The sequence below is a fragment of the Convolutriloba macropyga genome, chromosome 12 (assembly GCF_964194025.1).
Source record: "Convolutriloba macropyga chromosome 12, txConMacr16.3, whole genome shotgun sequence".
In the NCBI taxonomy this organism is placed as follows: Eukaryota; Metazoa; Xenacoelomorpha; order Acoela; family Convolutidae; genus Convolutriloba; species Convolutriloba macropyga.
This window is the reverse complement of record NC_134479.1, coordinates 49,374,354-49,392,316: the sequence shown is the minus strand read 5'-3', so window position 1 is coordinate 49,392,316 and position 17,963 is coordinate 49,374,354. Positions and strand designations below refer to the sequence as shown.

The 17,963-nt window shown below is 32.9% G+C and overlaps 1 protein-coding gene across 1 annotated transcript in view; it reads left to right on the top strand.

The window, feature by feature from the left end:
• LOC142350528 (uncharacterized) overlaps positions 1–17,963 on the top strand; it is a 37,809-nt gene that overhangs the window by 11,914 nt on the left and 7,932 nt on the right. Inside the window, exons 2-4 of the mRNA XM_075402378.1 lie at positions 6,127–6,230; positions 6,533–6,737; positions 13,718–14,067. Of these exons, the coding sequence (XP_075258493.1) occupies positions 6,127–6,230; positions 6,533–6,737; positions 13,718–14,067 (659 nt within the window). The remainder of the gene's footprint in view (positions 1–6,126; positions 6,231–6,532; positions 6,738–13,717; positions 14,068–17,963) is intronic.

The window sequence follows — 17,963 nt, the reverse complement described above, 5'->3', positions numbered from 1 at the left end:
AAATGAGTAGAAATCAATCAATATACTACGCGTATACCTGCAAAAGTAAACTCACAAAAAATTTGAAAAGCCACTGAATCAACAAGGCTGGCATGTCTCTGCTTTAGCACATATAGTTCCAACCTACCAATTAAAAAGATTATCAGGTGTTGTGCATCGGCTTCGTAAATTTCCAACCAAAAAAAACAAAATCTGCATGTTCTAAAACAAAAACTAATTTGTTTTCATCGTGAAACAATAAAGCAAGAACAGCGAAAAGATTTGGGCAAAACTAATAGATTTTAAATATTTCTGAAAGTTCTCAACAACCGGCGTTTTATATAGAAAAGAGACGGAAAAATCGTCAACCTAATTATCGTTAATACCGAAAATTGTTACTATCTGGTCCTCGTTTTCCTTAAATTAGTGAAACCAACCTCTTAATTTCAGGAGAAAACAAAATTTTTATAACTTAATGCACTAAGTCTTAATAAAAGGGTGGTTGTTATCAGTTTATTCCGATTATTTGTCTTTGCTCATTTAGTATTGTCTTGATTAATATAAGGCGTAAGATCGCAACAGAGTTTCATTATTTCCCTGTTACAAAAAAAGGTATTGTAAGTCACAGGTAACAAAAGAAAAATTTAGAAAACAAAAATGCAATAAAAGCTCTCAACGAATTTTTAAAAAATCATCTGAATAATAGCAGTCGGAGTAGTTATTTACCAACAAAAGTGCATTGTGTTTTTGTTGAAGTAATGCTATTCAATAAAGAATTCAAAAAACTTTTTTTCATTTTGGAGTGAAATGGCAGAAAAATCGAGCAGCGATAGAAATGCCGACGGTCTTTTCGTTAAGTTAGATAGCTGATTTTGTGCTTCTTTGAAGAGATCTAAGCTGACATGCAATTCTTAATCTTTAACAGAATCCCGAACTGATATAGTAACATTAACTTCATGAGTTTTGGGCAAAATTCTAAGATGAATCACCTTAGACTTTTGACAAAGATGGTGCCAGATCAATGTTTTACGTATTTAAAGTTAAAGAAACTTTCAAGAACTCTTTACCATCGCAATGAAAAATGAGAGAAAAATTAAAACAAATATTAAAAAATAGAGCATTAGATACTTTTAAGTTAACATCGGAAACAAAGTTTTTTTCAAAATAAAAGTAATAACTACCGGTGCACTGATACGTTTAAACCAAAACAGTACTTTCTTAGAGTTTTTATTTGTTTACTCAAAATTTGAATTGAATAACTAAAAAAAGAACAATTTTATGTTAAAGATAGACAATTTTGAAAGGTAGCTGAAGCTTCAATGAAAAACTGCATCAAATGTAGTAGCTTATATCATCTAGCGGTTTTTACCGCAGTTTTCAATCAATTTGAAGCATAAACCTTGTCTCGAAAAAAATGGAACATTAATGGAGTAAAAAATAACACAAGCAATATTATGATAAAGTTTGTCAAATTCAAAAGGTAGCTGAAGCTTTAATAAAAACTGCATCAAACGTAGTAGTTTATCACAACGAAAATAGTGAGCTAGAGAACGGTCAAGAGTGTGAGCTGTGTTATTGTTTTCATTCGAGAATCAAGCTGTGTAAAGAAGTTCTGTACGTGGCTGTACGTGGTTGTGCTTTTTATTAAACTGTATAGAGAACTTCTCTCACGGAATACCAGAACAAAACTGATCCACTTATTTCTGAAAATGACGAGCCTATTGGAAAGGTAGTTACCCATTTACTTGAGCAAATTGATTCCCTTAAATCAGACATCAACAAACAGAATTTAGCAATAATTGATCTCAGTAACGAACTCATAGGATCTAAAAGAAAGAGTGTTATCTCAAAAGCGTTACACCAGCAAGTATTGTTCTATTTTTACTATTTTCTTTGTCGATGGTATCCACCCAAATCTTCCAGAACACATGTGTTGGGCAATCTCAAAAAACCTCAATTGTCACTCATCCCCGGAAAACTTCAAAGCATGCCACCCGCTCTACAATCCAAAAAAGGGTCACTCTGCGCCAACTATTGTTAAATTTATTTACTTCCGGGACAAGAACGAGATTTAATCAAGACGGAAACAACTCGCTGGCCAAATGCACAAAAGCAGATCGGTTTTAATTAATAAACGAATTCCCAACGAAGACTTGGAAAAAAACGCGAATGTGACAAACTAGGATTGGTTACAAAAAACACAACTGTGCTGTCAATTTTTTCTGCAGGGCTGAAAATGGTAAGATCTTTTCACAGGCGGTACAATCAAAACAAGCGGTAAAAAAATTGGCGGTAATCAATAAAAAAAATTGAGAACGGAGAGTGTAGACAAGCCGGAAAAAGAGGGCTCAGCAGTTCTCCATCTAGCGTAATAGCAAATTTATATCCCGGAAACTCTCAAAAAACACCGGATAACCAAAAAAAATAAATGATCAAACATCAGCAACCACAGCTACAGAACACGGTTTAAACGGTACATAATCAACACTGCGATCAAAGTATATGCATCTCCAAAAACATCGAAAGAAGGGAAAGATAACGCCAAATTACAAACCCGAACTTTTTGTTTCTGAATGTTAGATCGTTGCGTTCCCATCATGATCAAATTGAGTGCATGCTGAAGTTCCTAATTCAACAAAAATTACGTTTTTTTGCGCAAGTTGGCTACAAAATTTGAAATACCTGATATTTTTACAATAAACGGATACCAGAACCCTATTTTAAAAAATAGAAGTAATAGACGTGGAGTTGGTATAGCTAATTATCTGAAAATTGGGATACCTACAATGTCATAGAAACAAATGTAAACATTGAAAGCATAACCATAAAATTGCAATCAGACCATTGGTCTTGCGTTCAAGTTTGCGTAGTCTATAGAACACCCAGTCAAAAGAAATTTCTCAAAGCACTTGATGATATCTTGAGTCAATTATCTTGCTTAAAATACTAAAAAAAAACAATTATTTGCAGTGATTTCAATATTAACATATTGGACAAGCTTTCAAATGTCACCAAATACAAAAACTTTTTAGAATGTTCCCGTTTCTTTATCCAAATCGAAGAAATAACAAGATAAATCGAAACTGGTTGTTCTTGTCTTTATCATATTATTGCAAACGAATGTCTTCAAGTTCCTACAAAGGAATCACATTTTTCGCGCTTTGACATCATACAGACTTTTTCTAAACAAAAATAACAAAAACTGTGTAAATAAGCTTTATCAACATGATTTAAATGTTTTTAAAAGACGATACATTTCCGAAATAATTGTTTGTATTAGATCAAAAATTCAGGTCTATTGCACCTATATCGAATGTTCTTGATTTATCTCAAAAAATAGTACGACCTAATAAAAGTAGCTGGAATGAAATTTTCACGGTATGCTCAGAAAAAGTTATTCGAAAATCAGGGATGGTTTAACAAGACACTTAACAAACTTTGAAAAAGGCTTAAAAAATGCTTGAATGCTCGTTTTATGCTACCGGAAACTCTGTGAAAATTACAAAAATTGATATTCAATTTTGACACTGAAAGTTTTATTAACTTTTTCGCAAACGTAGGAAAAAATTAGCAAAAAACAAGCAACCCGTAAAATTTAATGCTCGTTGTAAATTCGAATAAAGTTTTGTGCTTCCTCCGACTTATATTGACGAAACTTAAAAAATTCTGAAGACTCGTACCAAAAACACTCTGCTGATCATGATGGGTTAAATTTTTAGGTTTTTTTACTTATCTGACCATTTTACGGGTCCTTGAATTGCTTAATAGTTTGGGTCGCTCTAGTGAATTTCCAAATAATTTGAGAATTGCGAAAAAAAAACAATTTGAAAAATGGAGTTCCATGTGAGGCTGAAAACTATCGCCCGATAGGTCTATTACCGGTGATATCAAAAATATCTGAAAAAATATTTCAATAAAAGGCTGCTCTCCCAACAAACATAAAGCACTATCGAAGCATCAATACGGTTTGCAGCCCACAAACTCTTGCACGGGTGTAACACTGAAAACATCCGAATATCTTAGAGAGATCAAAGAAGAAAAAGTGTTAGCATGTGCTGCTTTCATTGATTTTAAAAAACCATTTGATGCTTTTGATCATTCTATACCGTTGAAAAAACTAAATAGCTTTGGCATTAGAGGAAAAATACGACAACTGTTTTCTAGCTTCTTGACAAACCGATATCAATATGTCTGAAGTGAAAATTCTGAATTTTCAAGGGCGCTTGTGTCATATTGTGTACCGCAAGGATGGGTGCTAGATCCCCTATTATTTCTTGTGTATATTAATGCTTTACCAGATGAATTCACAGAACAAATCACAGTTTTTGTGGATGATAATGTCTTTTTTACCAAAGGACCGCGGCAAAGGATTAAAAGAACAAAAAGCTAAAAATTTTACAAAAGTGATTTGATAATAAAAAGATAACTATCAAAGAGAAAAACACAGAATTTTATCAATGAAAAAAACATATTCTTTGAGTTTAAACTAGCAGCTAAACTGAACTGTAAAGACCAATTCAAATACCTGGCTGTGTACATCGACAAAAGTTTGTCCTTTAAATACCATATTGCTAAACTGAAGATTAAGTTATCAAAGGTATGAGGGATTTTTTTAAAGTCAGATCATTCTTTTGACGAAAATGTCTCATTCTTTTCTATTTTGCTTCTGTAAAACCCTTGTTTCCACGGTATTTTGGAGTAAGAAGGTTGTTATAAATCAAGCTTGAATGAAATTTTTGGTGTCCAAAAGCGCATTTTGGAATCAATATTTTATTGTCGTAAATAAGACCAAGTTTAAGACATTTTTGAACGATTCCAAACAGACACCGTTTTTGTCCTGTATTTCTTCGAAATGTTAACACATATCTTTCAAATGTATCGGGAAGGCAGTTTCTCTAAAAAAACTACAAAATTGACAAGAATACCCAATGAAATGATTGGCCTCATAAAACCACTAAAAACGACAATAGTTGCAATGAAATTTTCTCTGGCCAACAGATCAAAAGTTGCGCAAAACCTCTGAATTAAAAATACTCCTATCTCATCAAATATCGGAGAATTGTCCGAAAAGGATTTTAAATTGTTTATGAGGAATTTCCAAACGATTTATATAACTAGAAATATGGAACTATAAAAACTGTTTTTGGCAAGCCGAACTGAGAGTTAGTTAACTAGAGCAACTACTTGACTGAACTATTTAAGTTTGCTAGTATTCCTTGTCTTGATATTTATATTCAAGAATATGTTATGTACTTTGTATTGCAATCAGACTAAATTAATTGAGCATTGAACATTAGCATCTAACAGTTTCTACCGCAGTTTTCAATCAATTAGAACCAAAAACTTATAGATAGATGTCATCGCCGTTCATTTAAACGCAAACCTTGTCTCGAAAAAAGTGAAAAAATAATGGAGTAGAAAATAACACAGTTTTTTTAACAAGAATTCAGCATTCATTATTTTTATTTTCTAGTTAAAATCTGTCTAATTTTTTACTAAGAGCTTTCTTGCTCTGATCATTAACTGTTTTGAACACACAGAACTTGACATTATTTACCCGGGGTTTACTAAATAATACAATTTGAGATCTGTCAAAAGTATGAAAAAGGCTGGTAAAAGAAAATCCCCACTTTTTGAAGATCATGTCTTTGTAGAAATGGAAATTCAAAAACACTTTTGCTAAAAAATTTTTTATATTGGCTCTTATTTGATACTGTTCACTTTTCTTTCTCCAATGAATATCTTTATTGTGGGGGGGGGGTGTTAGAATCCAGCGTTAAAAAGGACAGAGCAAAAAAGCCAGGACAACATAAAATTCCTTTCCTCATTTCAGGAGGTTGAAAAAAAAATGTAAACCTCAGCGACTTTTGAATCCGCCAGATTTCATTGCAGTTGCTTACTGGCGCTAAATTTTCCATAACTAATAATCCCTATTTAAAAAATAGGCCCCCAATACACAATATAGTACCAAAATTTTACAGGGCATTAGGTATCAGCTATAGCTCTCTAAACTGGGGTATATTTTGAAACAGCCCAAAAAAATGTAAGCTTGGAACGTTGCCCAATAATTAAATACATAAAAATGCATTCAAAATAAATTCGATTGAGTAGAACGCAATAGTTGATATTGTGGCTGTTTCGTTTTAGGTCACGATTGAGTTCCAGATAGATGAAGGGGTTGGGTCCGAGATTATTGTGGATTACGTTGGAAGATACGTTGGACATACAAATACTTCCACATTCCCTTTCAAGTCAGTTCACGTCCATGTCATCAAGAATTCTGATATTTTCCTTGTACGGGGGGGGGGGGCAGAAAAGATCCAAGAATTATTAATCTTGCAGTAATCTTGCAAGTTTGGTTGAGGAGTATTGCGACTCTGAATCCTTGATAGTGATAGAAGTAAAGTCTGTCTGCATAAGTTGGTTAGTCAAGTTGAAACCTGAATTGCAAACATGGAAAGCTAATAAGGAGAATTTTTTAATGGAGCTTAAGAAACGGTTTAATTTAAAATTAAATAAGCCAATAAAATTGTAATTTTTTCTTTTATTTCAGACTATTCAACCGTCTAGTTTTGAATTATTTGCGACCATCAGAGAGCTATGATATGACCTTGACGCTCAAAGGTCAAGGACAAAATTACAAAACGCGAGAGAAGACGTTCGAAGCGCATCTTTACCCAGCCGACATTGCAGTCCTAGGAATGTGGTCAAGTTACCACGACATAAGGCTACAGTACCAAACATTCGGAAACTTTTCAGTAAGTAACAATTCAAAACTGGGAACTGCTTCCCAACCCCTAGTCCATATTATTATTTTTGTCAGACAATATGGAAAATTTGATGCGTTTTTCCCCCTGAATAATAGGTTTTATTATCTAAATGTATGTTATATTTAAAATCGTGTGGTCAAAATTAAGATGATTAAAGTAAACTTGCCTAGAGATAGTTATACACTATGGTACCAAAAAGCTACGTACAGCATGATTTCTGCTTTTAAAGCATGATTAGAGCTTCATAAGCATGATTTGCGCTAAAGCGTGAAAAAAGGTGTGAAATTTAGAAGTTTTAAGAGAAATTTCATTCTCACATTCTCCGCTTAAACAGAAAAGATGGTTTAACCGCTTTGTTCTTTCACAGTTTGCCAATTTGCTACGCTAAGAGATATCGTATTGTCATGGTCTAAAATACAAAAGCAACTCAACTTGAAATCTAGATCCAATTCACAGTATGATAACAAACAGTACTTGAAAAAAAAACAGTTTCGAGGCCCAAAAATCGAGCGGGAGACCCCCAAAATTGTCAAAAAAAATCAGAAAAAAAGTTGGTAACTGATGTGTTGAATGATCCCAAAACCTCACTGAAAAAAATTTTTCCCAAAAAATGATCCCAAAAAAATTTTTTCAAGAAATGCTGCAAAATGTCAGTTTGAAGAAGAAGAACATGTGCTTCCATTCAAAATGGTGCACCAATATGCTCAAGAAGCCGTTTTCATTCTGGCAGAATCTTGCCTTTACTGATGAAACAAGGGTGCACATCTCCAGCGATGGAATTGTTAGAGTTTTTAGAAGAAATGGAACGAAATTTCTTGAAAAAAAAGCAGAAAAAAGTTGAGTTCGAACAAACAATCACTTAAGTTTTGGGGCTCAATACAATCAGATGGACGGAAATCGCTTGTTAAGTGTCTAAACAAGCTAAACGCTGTCGGTTATTGGAAATTTGAAAAATTTACGAAGAAAAATGCATTTCCTGGACATTATTTTTCAACAACGTAATGCTCCTGTGCATAAATCGAAGATATCGGCACTTTTTTCCAAGAAAACAAATGAAAGGTACTGGAGTGGTCAGCATACAGTCCAGATTTGATTCCTTTTGAAAATTTATGGGCAATTTTGAAGCAACGATTACGAAAACAGACAGTTTTTGGAAAAAAAATTAGAGGAAAAAAGTGTATGAAATTTGCAAAGACATTGACGCAGAGGTCGCGAGAAACCTGCATGAAAACTATACAAACCGTCTAATAGATGTTAAAAAAGCTAAAGTTGTCATGAACCGTTATTAGAGAACAAATTTGAACTCAAAATGTTATATCATTTGATGTTTGAATTGCTTTTCAAAAAAATCTTTAGTTGTATGTAGCTTTTTGGTACCATAGTGTACTTTAACGCTCTAAACCGTTTTGACCCAAGTTTTGGTGTTTCTAGGCCCAGATAAATTTAACATGTTGACCTCTTGTGTTAACATAATGGTATTCAAAATTTTTATGGTATATCATGGTTCTCATACGCTTAATTTGAAACATTGCCTCAGAGATGGTCAAAAATTGGTAGCTAAAAATTAATGTCCAACGTGGCTTCCAAAAAAATAACAAAAACTTTGATTAAGGCTCAATTTGGAGCTTTTCAACGAGCCGGCTGAATTTTCTTCAATTTAACCATTTAATTCCCAGAGTAACTGAAATTTTCCTGTTCTCAACAACTACCTTGATGGTTAGGTCTGATCACGTTTAAAAACATAATATGAACACTTTAACGCAACCTTAAATTATAACGTTTTAAAAGTGAAATCCTTGAAATTTATTAAAAATAATAGAAACAAGAACATCTTTTTGTGTGCATTTTTTGAGCAAACAATTCACGTTAAAACTTATTTGTGTACTATTTACTAAAATTTATGTTAAAGCACAGTTCTGTGAAACCGTACAAAGCACAGTTCTGTGAAACCGGTTGAGCTTTAATTGCCGAAGGACGCCTAGGGCAACTTTCTTGCTTATTTAAATGCATAATTTTTAATGCTTTAAGTCATAGATAAAATTGGCTATGGTGTAATTTGACACAATTTCACCTCAAAAACACATACACATTTTTCTGTTTCTTTCTGAAAAAAAAAACATCTGCGTGTGGAACCCGATTAGATTGTTGCATCAGTGGTTCAAATTTCCTCTTTGATTTATTGTCAAAATGAAACCGACTTTTTTGTGAATTTTCAACTAGCTGGGCTTCCAGAAAACTTAAAGAAGCTGTAATAGAGCTGTTTAAAAACGTTTTTCCCTCAGAATTGTTACTAACTTCTTTTCGAACTGTTACTATACATTACTATAGAGAAGAATTGAAATTATATGCAAAAAATTGTTGAGGCAAAAAAAAGAAAAAAAAACATTTCTTGTCTAGTTGAGTCGGAAATTTAAAAAATAACAGCTCTGGCTGATTGCATGTTAGCTGCCCAATTGACAGTACACAGTACAGTACAACTATATATACCAAAAAGCGAGCAAAAACAATGCGAATGGCTGATGTTCTAGAATTTTAACGAATATGCGTTTCGAAATTTGATTGTGATTTATCTTAATAGTGAACGATTCTTGAATTACTTCAAAAACTGCGAGTTTAATTTAAAATAGGCAATATGCTGTTCAGATATCGTTTAAAAATTTGAAAATGTTGGCCTTGCAAAGAAAAACAGCTTGTGCGGTCACAAAAATTTCAGCCTTCAGCAAAAAAGATTGTGAATAAAAAGAAATCTGGAGAAATAATTGTCAAATAATTTAGATTTTGCCTTCTGAATGCACTTTTTTCTGTACTGTGATGACCGTGAGCTATTTGGTGCAATATCCTTGTCTTCAATGTTCTTAGAATTAGATTTAGAAAACAGATGTACAATCAAAATGCGTTATGAAAATTGTAAAATTAACAAGGAGGCTCGGTAATGTGCGTTCGCACATTAAGTTCCGACCCCGCTCATCTACATTTTTACTTAAATGTCTACCAAATGAGGAAGAGATAAAAAGACATTAACAGGGCAACATGTCGTTCAACAAACTAATAAAGGAATAAAACAATCAACTTTAGAGGGCCTATGAGACCTGTCACTAGCATAAAATGACAACCAGAAATGACGGCGATAAAGATCAAACAGTTTCAAATGTTAATAACGACCAAAACTCGTTGTCCATCTTTTGAAAATCAATAATAACCACATCAAGATGGCATCAGATTAAACTTATGCTAAGAAGTTTAACCTGTACTTTTTTGCAACAAAATATTGAACTTATCCTCAATGCGACTTCGTAACAAGTCGACAAGAATTGAGCAAAAGGGCAAAATTAAAAAAAAACATTTCTTTTTTTTGAAAAGAATAAAATTCGAACTGATTAGAAACATTGTGCATCAAACGGAATCATTGAGAGATTCTTTTATACCTCCACAGAAAACGATTGAGACATTTCACTATCCAGTATGTCATACGACTGCAGAAAGAACGACCAATACAGGCAAAAAGTAAAAATTTGCACGAAGTTTTGCACGAAAAAATTTGCACTAAAACGATGTCCCAACCAATTAACATTAAGCTGTTCAATAAAAACATTGAAAATCTTTGATTGTGTTTTATTAAAATGAAAAAAAATTGTGCATCAAATGACGTCCATTATTGAAATACTGTGAAAAGAAAACAAAAACCTACAAAAAAGGGGCGAATATGCAAAATTCACGAATATTTTATGAAAACGGGTTGTACCAAGCAAAAAGACCATTTGAGGAAAAAGAAACCGTTATGAAGTGCAAAATGTATATCATTAGATAAATGACGTCATCTGTCATCCGAGATGCTAAGCTACAATTCTCAAAAATCTATTCTACTTTTTTAAAAACAATTGTCTCAAAATTCATAGATTTCAAAAACTTCTTACTAAAAAAATACACAGTTTGCCTTGCAATTAAATGGAATACTAATTGCGCCTATCATTAGTGAGACTAAGTCATAGGACTACAAATTAACATTATGTACAAGCTGAAATAAAAAATTTCACACACAACTTTACGAAACCACATTGTCGAAACTATTAAATTTTGTAAAAAATATATCCAGGAGAATTTAACATCATCATTTGCATCTTGTTTGATCATCATAAAGTCTTTTTGTGTTACGAACATTACAAATTGAAAGCAAAAAAAAACCACGAAAAATGGAAAGATTCTAAATTTCACAAACTTCTTCTGAAACAAAATGTTTAAGCCCTGAAGACATCAGTAAAAACGTTTAAACAACAGAGAATTTATTGTTTGATTCGACAAAACATTAAAAAGAGCTCTAAATAATGCGAAGTTACGAAAATGATACGACATTGTAAAATACGAAAAGATACCCGAATCGGAACAAAAAGGGATAAGGATTTTTAGGAATTTAATTTGAAAGTCGAAAAACCATTAGCTGTTTACCGATATCAATAATTAAGTTCAATGAATTATCTATAATGGGCCACTGAGACCTTTCATCACAAAAATTTTGCATACCACAAGAAATATTAACAGCAAACAAAGGGCAAAAATAAGAAACTCTGACCAATTCTGCAAGAGAATGGTGTCGCAGCCCTTAAAACCACATATAATGCAAACGAAAAAAATTCAATTCCAAATTTTGTAAAAAAATTTTTCAGTTAGACTGTTAACCATTGCGAAATTTTACTAAGGAAACAAAAACAACAGCAAAAATGGGCAATTATGCACAAGAATCATCAAATTTTTATGAAAACTCGTAGTACCAAAAGCAAGAGAACCTTCCGTTAAAACAGTCCGCCACAAAATTAGATTTTGCTCTATGGGGAAGGAAGTTTGACCTGTACTTACTGAGAATAAGCAAAATTTGACTAAAAAAATATAAGAAATTGACAAGATCACGAAGTCACTGAAATTTCCTCACAAGAAATACATTCATCCAAGCCATAAAACCCTATGGTTCTCTAAAAACAGACTCTATCTTCAATCAACCTCATGTTTACTTAAGTGGAAGCTGTCGTTAATGGAGGTGTGAATAAAAGTTTTTGTTAATAATTAATTTAACAGAACAAAAGCAAAATTTTTTGAAAGAAGGCAGCACTAAAATAAAAATTGAAAGTTTCTGATTCTAGGAGTCCATGATTGTATCGAACCTATCCCCAATTTTGCCGAGCGCTCAACAAAGCGCCCCAGTTTTCCAAATGTTTGCAAATTAGACCAATTTTTGAGTGAAATTCTTCAAATATTAAAAAACAACGATGCATTTTGTATAATTATCGAGTTAAATATGCAAAAAACGGCATAAAATTAATTTCAGAAGATTTTCATAGGGCGCCAAAAATCAGCTAGCACTATTTTGGAGGTTAGGGAGTCTACGTTAAGGTTTCTAGGTCACTACGTCTGGCAAACTTTAACAAAGTGGACAGTTGAGTGTACAGTGGAAAGTTTAAACAGTTGATTGTTCACAAAACTTCAAAACTCGATAACTCCCTGTAAAAAACGAAAATCGAGAAAATCTTATTAATTCCATATTCTAGGATGTACGTGCTTTTTAATGACACCACTCATAATTCTGTACGATGAATATATCGATCGGCCAAAATTGACTGAACAAAAAAACCCACTTGAGTATACAGTTCCTCCCTTGCCACTTAAGTGGGGGTCGGAAGAATTAAATTTCCTCGCACGATTCAGAACACTAAAGTCCTTTACTAATCAAGATTAAAGTCATTGATGTTCAAATTACTATATGCTTCATAAAGCTAATATAAGCATAGACAATAAAAAAAAACGTGCTATCAACACAGTGAAACTAGTTCAAAAATAGACGAAACTAGATTTATATATATATTTGCTGGTTTCGTATCATGGAGCACATATAGACATTATGCGATCAAATTTTTTTGTTATACAAAAGACATTCAGCTTTCAGCGAGGAAAACAATGGTTAAAAATACAATTACAGCAAAATAAACGTATTTTTTTAAATTTGTTAAATAATTTTGTTTCATTAAAACACCGCCACTCATTGAATAGTTTTATTAGACCTAAATTTTTAGCCGTTAAGAGGATTCGTTCGCATAATTCTGCTCTGTTTAGGAAGTTAACGGAAAATTTCTTTTTTTCTTGCATTTATTTTTACATTCTTTTTCCTAAAAGTTTTTAAGGAGTTGCAAAAGTTGCCATGTTTTTCCACTACAACCTTTTTGATTTATCATTGAATTGCATGCAAAATATCTAAGTCTTAGCTGTGAAATTTTGCAACAAATTTGAACTGTACTATTTATTCCCCAAAAATCTTGCAAAAGCGAAAAAAATTTCTTACCGTTTTTTTATCTGCAGTTTCAATGAATGATGTATAACGCTTATAGTTCAACACAAAATGAGACAGCAAAAATAAACAGCTCATTTTTTGATCCGTTACAACTGTTAGAAATGTTAGTTTAAACACTTCCTTACCTTATACATACTCCACGATGTTGTTCATTTAACAGTTTCAATTTTAAACATTGTGGTTGTGTAAGAGTTCACGCTTTTGTCGACTTTCTACACCAAAACCACACTTTTCAGATCCTCTCAAGTTGCTGCCAAAAAGTTCAAAGTTGACCCTATGACAAAAAAAATCAAGCATGTTCCGGAGAGAGCTTTGGCCACGCCTGGAATCTAATTCGAGTCGATTTTTTTAGTTTGCTCCGTCTTGTCATTAAAATTTATGCAGAATGTTTAAACTCTGCAATGGAAAAACCCGGTTACATGAAAATTTACCCAATGCCAAAATACCTAATTTTTCAAAGTACCCAAGGCCATAATGACCAATTAATTACTTTGATTTTTTTGTTAAACAATACGGTTACATATAATCAGTTGCTAGTAGAAGCCGAATTTTTTAATTTGGATAAGCCGGCTCATTGGGTATTTTGGTATAATTTTCTTTCTGTCACCGAAACGCACATTTTATGAATTTTCAGGTCATGGAGGTGTCGGTAGAACCAGAAGATAGCCAGTGCCCGTGTCAAATTTATACCCAAGATGGTACCGGATATATAACCCTGGGTGACAGCAGCCATTATCTAATGTCTGGCGGTGAATATTTCATAACTCTTCGCAGTTCCAGTTATGTCGGGCGCCTAAGCAGTCCAACATTTCTGGTGACGTCACTCTTGGTGGGTCGAATAATAGCGACTAACAATCGCGTGGAAGGTGGAATGGCCAAATTCGACGTGGAAATTGCAAGTGGAATTGGAAGTTTCATCCGGATGACAATTTCAGACGAAGGAATTGATCCAGTGGATACTGTTGTTGAAGACATAAACTTCAGGTTTAACTGCCTCAGTTCAAAACATACTTTTTTGCTCTGGTAAATTTATTCAATTTGTCCGATTATCCGCAGTTGTTACATGAAAATTTCTCCAATGCAATTCTACCAAAACTGCCATTATACCCAATTCCATTATACCCAATGTCAATTCTCCCCCATGGAATTTGACGCTTTCATTCAACATTGATGCTCGTTAATGTGCGTTCGCACATGATGTTCCGACCCGAGCTCATCTACATTTTTGACATCATTGTCAAACTAATGATGAGATAATTAAAAATAGATGGTTGAGTTCAAAAAATCGTTACACAACCGAACTACTAATTGAAATACGAAACACCACGCCTCATTACAGCGCGCATAAGATCTCTCATTAGAAAGACAACGAGAAACAAAAAAAACGACAAAATAAGCAAAAACATTAATTTTTTAGCGACTGTGCTAAAGGAAGAGAAAAAGAAACAGAAATTTTGACCACTCACAAAAATTCAATGGAAACGCAAATTGTCCAAGAACCAAAACATCATTTACGACATGATATCAATGGAAAAATGGTGAATTTGAATTACAATGAAATGGACGGAACCTCTCAATGATGAGAATACATTACAAGTTGACGAAAAGAACAAAAGCTGAAAGGTATAAGAAAACTTTGAAAACGAACAATATCATAAACTGTAATTCGCTAAAAACTGTCTGCATTGATTAACGTCATTCATTTACTCCTTACTTAGAAGCCCATGAGACCAGTCAGCATTTCAAGAGTACACGAAGAATTAACAAAAAAGAAAAATTAGCAAAATCAGAAAAAATTGAGCGAGAAAAGTGTCAAACCCATTAATAGAGAAATTTCTGGTTAAAAAATTTCTTTTTTCGTATCCTTTTTTAACAGCTTTTAACAGTTTTTTAACAGAGTTTTTCTTAACAAAATGACTTCAAAATAAAGATAAAATATCATAAAACCACGAATTTTTTGAGAAAAACTAGTCATATCCACGCCATTCAATTCACTGACTTTCAACGGATATCAAAAAGTATTTTGACTTATACCTGAAGGAGAAGGAAATGATATTTCTCAATCATAAGTAATCAACGGGACATTAACGGGAAATTATGAAAACTCATGCTATCGAAGACCTTAAATCAATAATTGTCAGCGAAAATTACATACCAGATTAATGTTGGTTGCAGTTAAAAGGAAGGTGGTCCCGTCATTGCTGATACTAACTTACTATTCATGAAAGAAAATTTGGTATCGGTTAAAAGTTCAACAGAAATTCAAAAAATTGGTCGACTGGACTTTTAGTTAGCGAGTCTAAGCCATAAGACTCCCGAAATTTAGTAAAATCATAAAAAGAAAGTCAAAGTTTCATTAAAAGTTTCGAAAAAACATATTTGAAGGCAAAACAAAACATGAATGACTCCTTGAAAACAAATGTTTTGTTCATTGGGTGTCAGTTGACTGTAAATTGGGTTTTTCATTAACAGAACCATGATATGAAACGTGACTAGTCTCTAAGTGATTAAAAAAACAATAATAATAATAAAGAGGAAAATTTTCTAAAAGAAAACAGCTCTCAAATAGAATTCGACATTTTTTTGATATTAAACTTCCTCAAGAGACAAGAACTAGCCTTTTTATCAGTCTGTTGGTAACAAAAATTTGCTTCATTTTGTAGCGTGAAATGTAATTTTGAAATAATTTTTTTAAAGAAAGGCCCTAAATTGAACGAAAATTTTGCTAAAAGTGAACAAAATCATGCAAATATCGCGTGTTCTCACAACAATTTAAACCTCGATAACTCCTCGAAAAACAAGAAATTCAAAAAAATTTTTTTAATTTCGAATTCTACGCTGGACGAGCTTTTCAATGATACCAGTCACAATTCTCTACGATAAATATATCGATCGGCCAAAATTGTCTGAACAAAAAAACCCATTTGAGTATATAGTTCCTCCCCCCACAAGTGGGGTCGGAACAATAAACCGGCTGCAAATTATGTTAAAACATTTTTAAGCGGAAAGTTTAATCCCATATTTGGTTGTGATAGCTTCATATCAAGTCCCACGGGCCAATTTTTTATTTATTCGGCTAAAAGTGGTCCTGAAATCGAAGGCTTGGATATAATGGCATTTAGTGACTTGTCCCGACACCGTTAACTAGTCAATTAGTCAGAAATACTATAAAACCTATTCGCATTTCCCCTAATACGTATTTTTGTTTGCTCAAACCACTTTTTGTTTGCTGAATTAGTAAAGAGCGATTTTTCAATCTTTGCAGCGATAACTTCCTCGTCGAGGTTTTACCAGGAAATAGTGACAGATTTGGGGGCGAACATAAAATGTTTTTCAATACCTCTAGCGTTGCTGGAATTTTTTTTGATACTTACCACCAGCAGGCTTGCTGTTAATAAACAAGTCTCCGCAATTGCAATGGCTTGCAAAGGTTGCAAAAGTTATTGCAAAGGTTAATTCCAGTTATTTTTGAGAATTACAATGACTTGAATTTGAGGTGGTAGCCGTCAGAAAGTCAATACAGATTATTTTGCTCGTCTACATGAAATCCATAAAAATAGATGCTTCGAAGAGAAACATCGCGAAGCCCTCTTTTTCATATTTGCTTGTTGAAACAAAACCTGTCGTTGTGTTTTTCAACTAATTTCACTTTCATATTTCGAATTTCATTAGTTTAGTTGTATAGTTGTGGCATTAACTTTTACTTTTCAATGCTATGTGTCATTATCTTCAAGTTGTTTAGAAATGTTTTATCTGGGACAGTTTGGTCTTCTTTTAGATTTAGGACTCGTTGGTGTATGATTGTTTTGTTTATGTTCATTTGGCAGTTTCTGACGTTTCGTCAGAGACTGTAATATCTTGCCATTCTTTGTTTTCTAAAGAAATGTATTGTCTATGATCTCGAAACGAATCTCTCAAACGGCGATGAGATCTGTCAACCGGCTACTGAACTCCACAGCTGGCTAACTGCAAGCGCCTAAGTTGAAAACAATTATCAATTGTTTAAGTTTTTTGTTCCGACCCCCCCTTTAGTGGGGAGGGAGGAACTATATACTTAATGGGTTATTTTGTTTAATTATTTACAGGGAGTTATAGATGTTTAGAATTTTGTGAATATTCGACCGTTTTTGTTCACATTTTCTGTATTTTTGCTAAAGTTTGGCTCAATTTTGCTAATATAATTTTAATTAAGTTTGAATCTTTAATGGTAAAGTGTTATTGTTGCCATTATAGATAGAAGAGCGTTGCTGAATTGTTTGATTGGAGAATTTGTTGGCTGAAAATTTTAGTAACTTTTTCAAAATTCAGACAATTTTCATAAAAAATTGAAAAAAACTGCTTTTTTGACCCACTTTTCTATGTTTGCCAAAATCGGAGACCTAAAAACCACTGATACAAACTCTTTAAACTCAAAAAAAGAGCTAAATGAATTCCGGTGCCCTAAAATGTCTTCTGTTGTTTTGAGGTTTTTTTGGTAAATTTATACCAATAATTATACAAAATCTATCATTCGTTTTTATTTTTGAACTATTTCATATAGCAGTTGGTCTAATTCGCATAGATTTGAAACAGTTGGGTGGTTTGTTGAACGCGCCAATATCGGGGATAAATTTTATATCATTATGGATTCTTACAATCAGAAACTTTTTATTTTTATTTCAGTGCTGCCATTTTTCCAAAAATATTTTGCTTTCACTGTTTTCTTAATGTTGATTACTGACAAAAACTTCAACTCATGGCTGCAATAAAGACAGAATCCATTCACGTAAGAATGAGGCCAATTGTAGAAATAATATATTTTCAGAGAACCTAATGGTTTTTATGGCTTTGAAGAATAGTTTTAGTAAATATCAACTGAATTCTTTTGTTTTGCTTTCAAC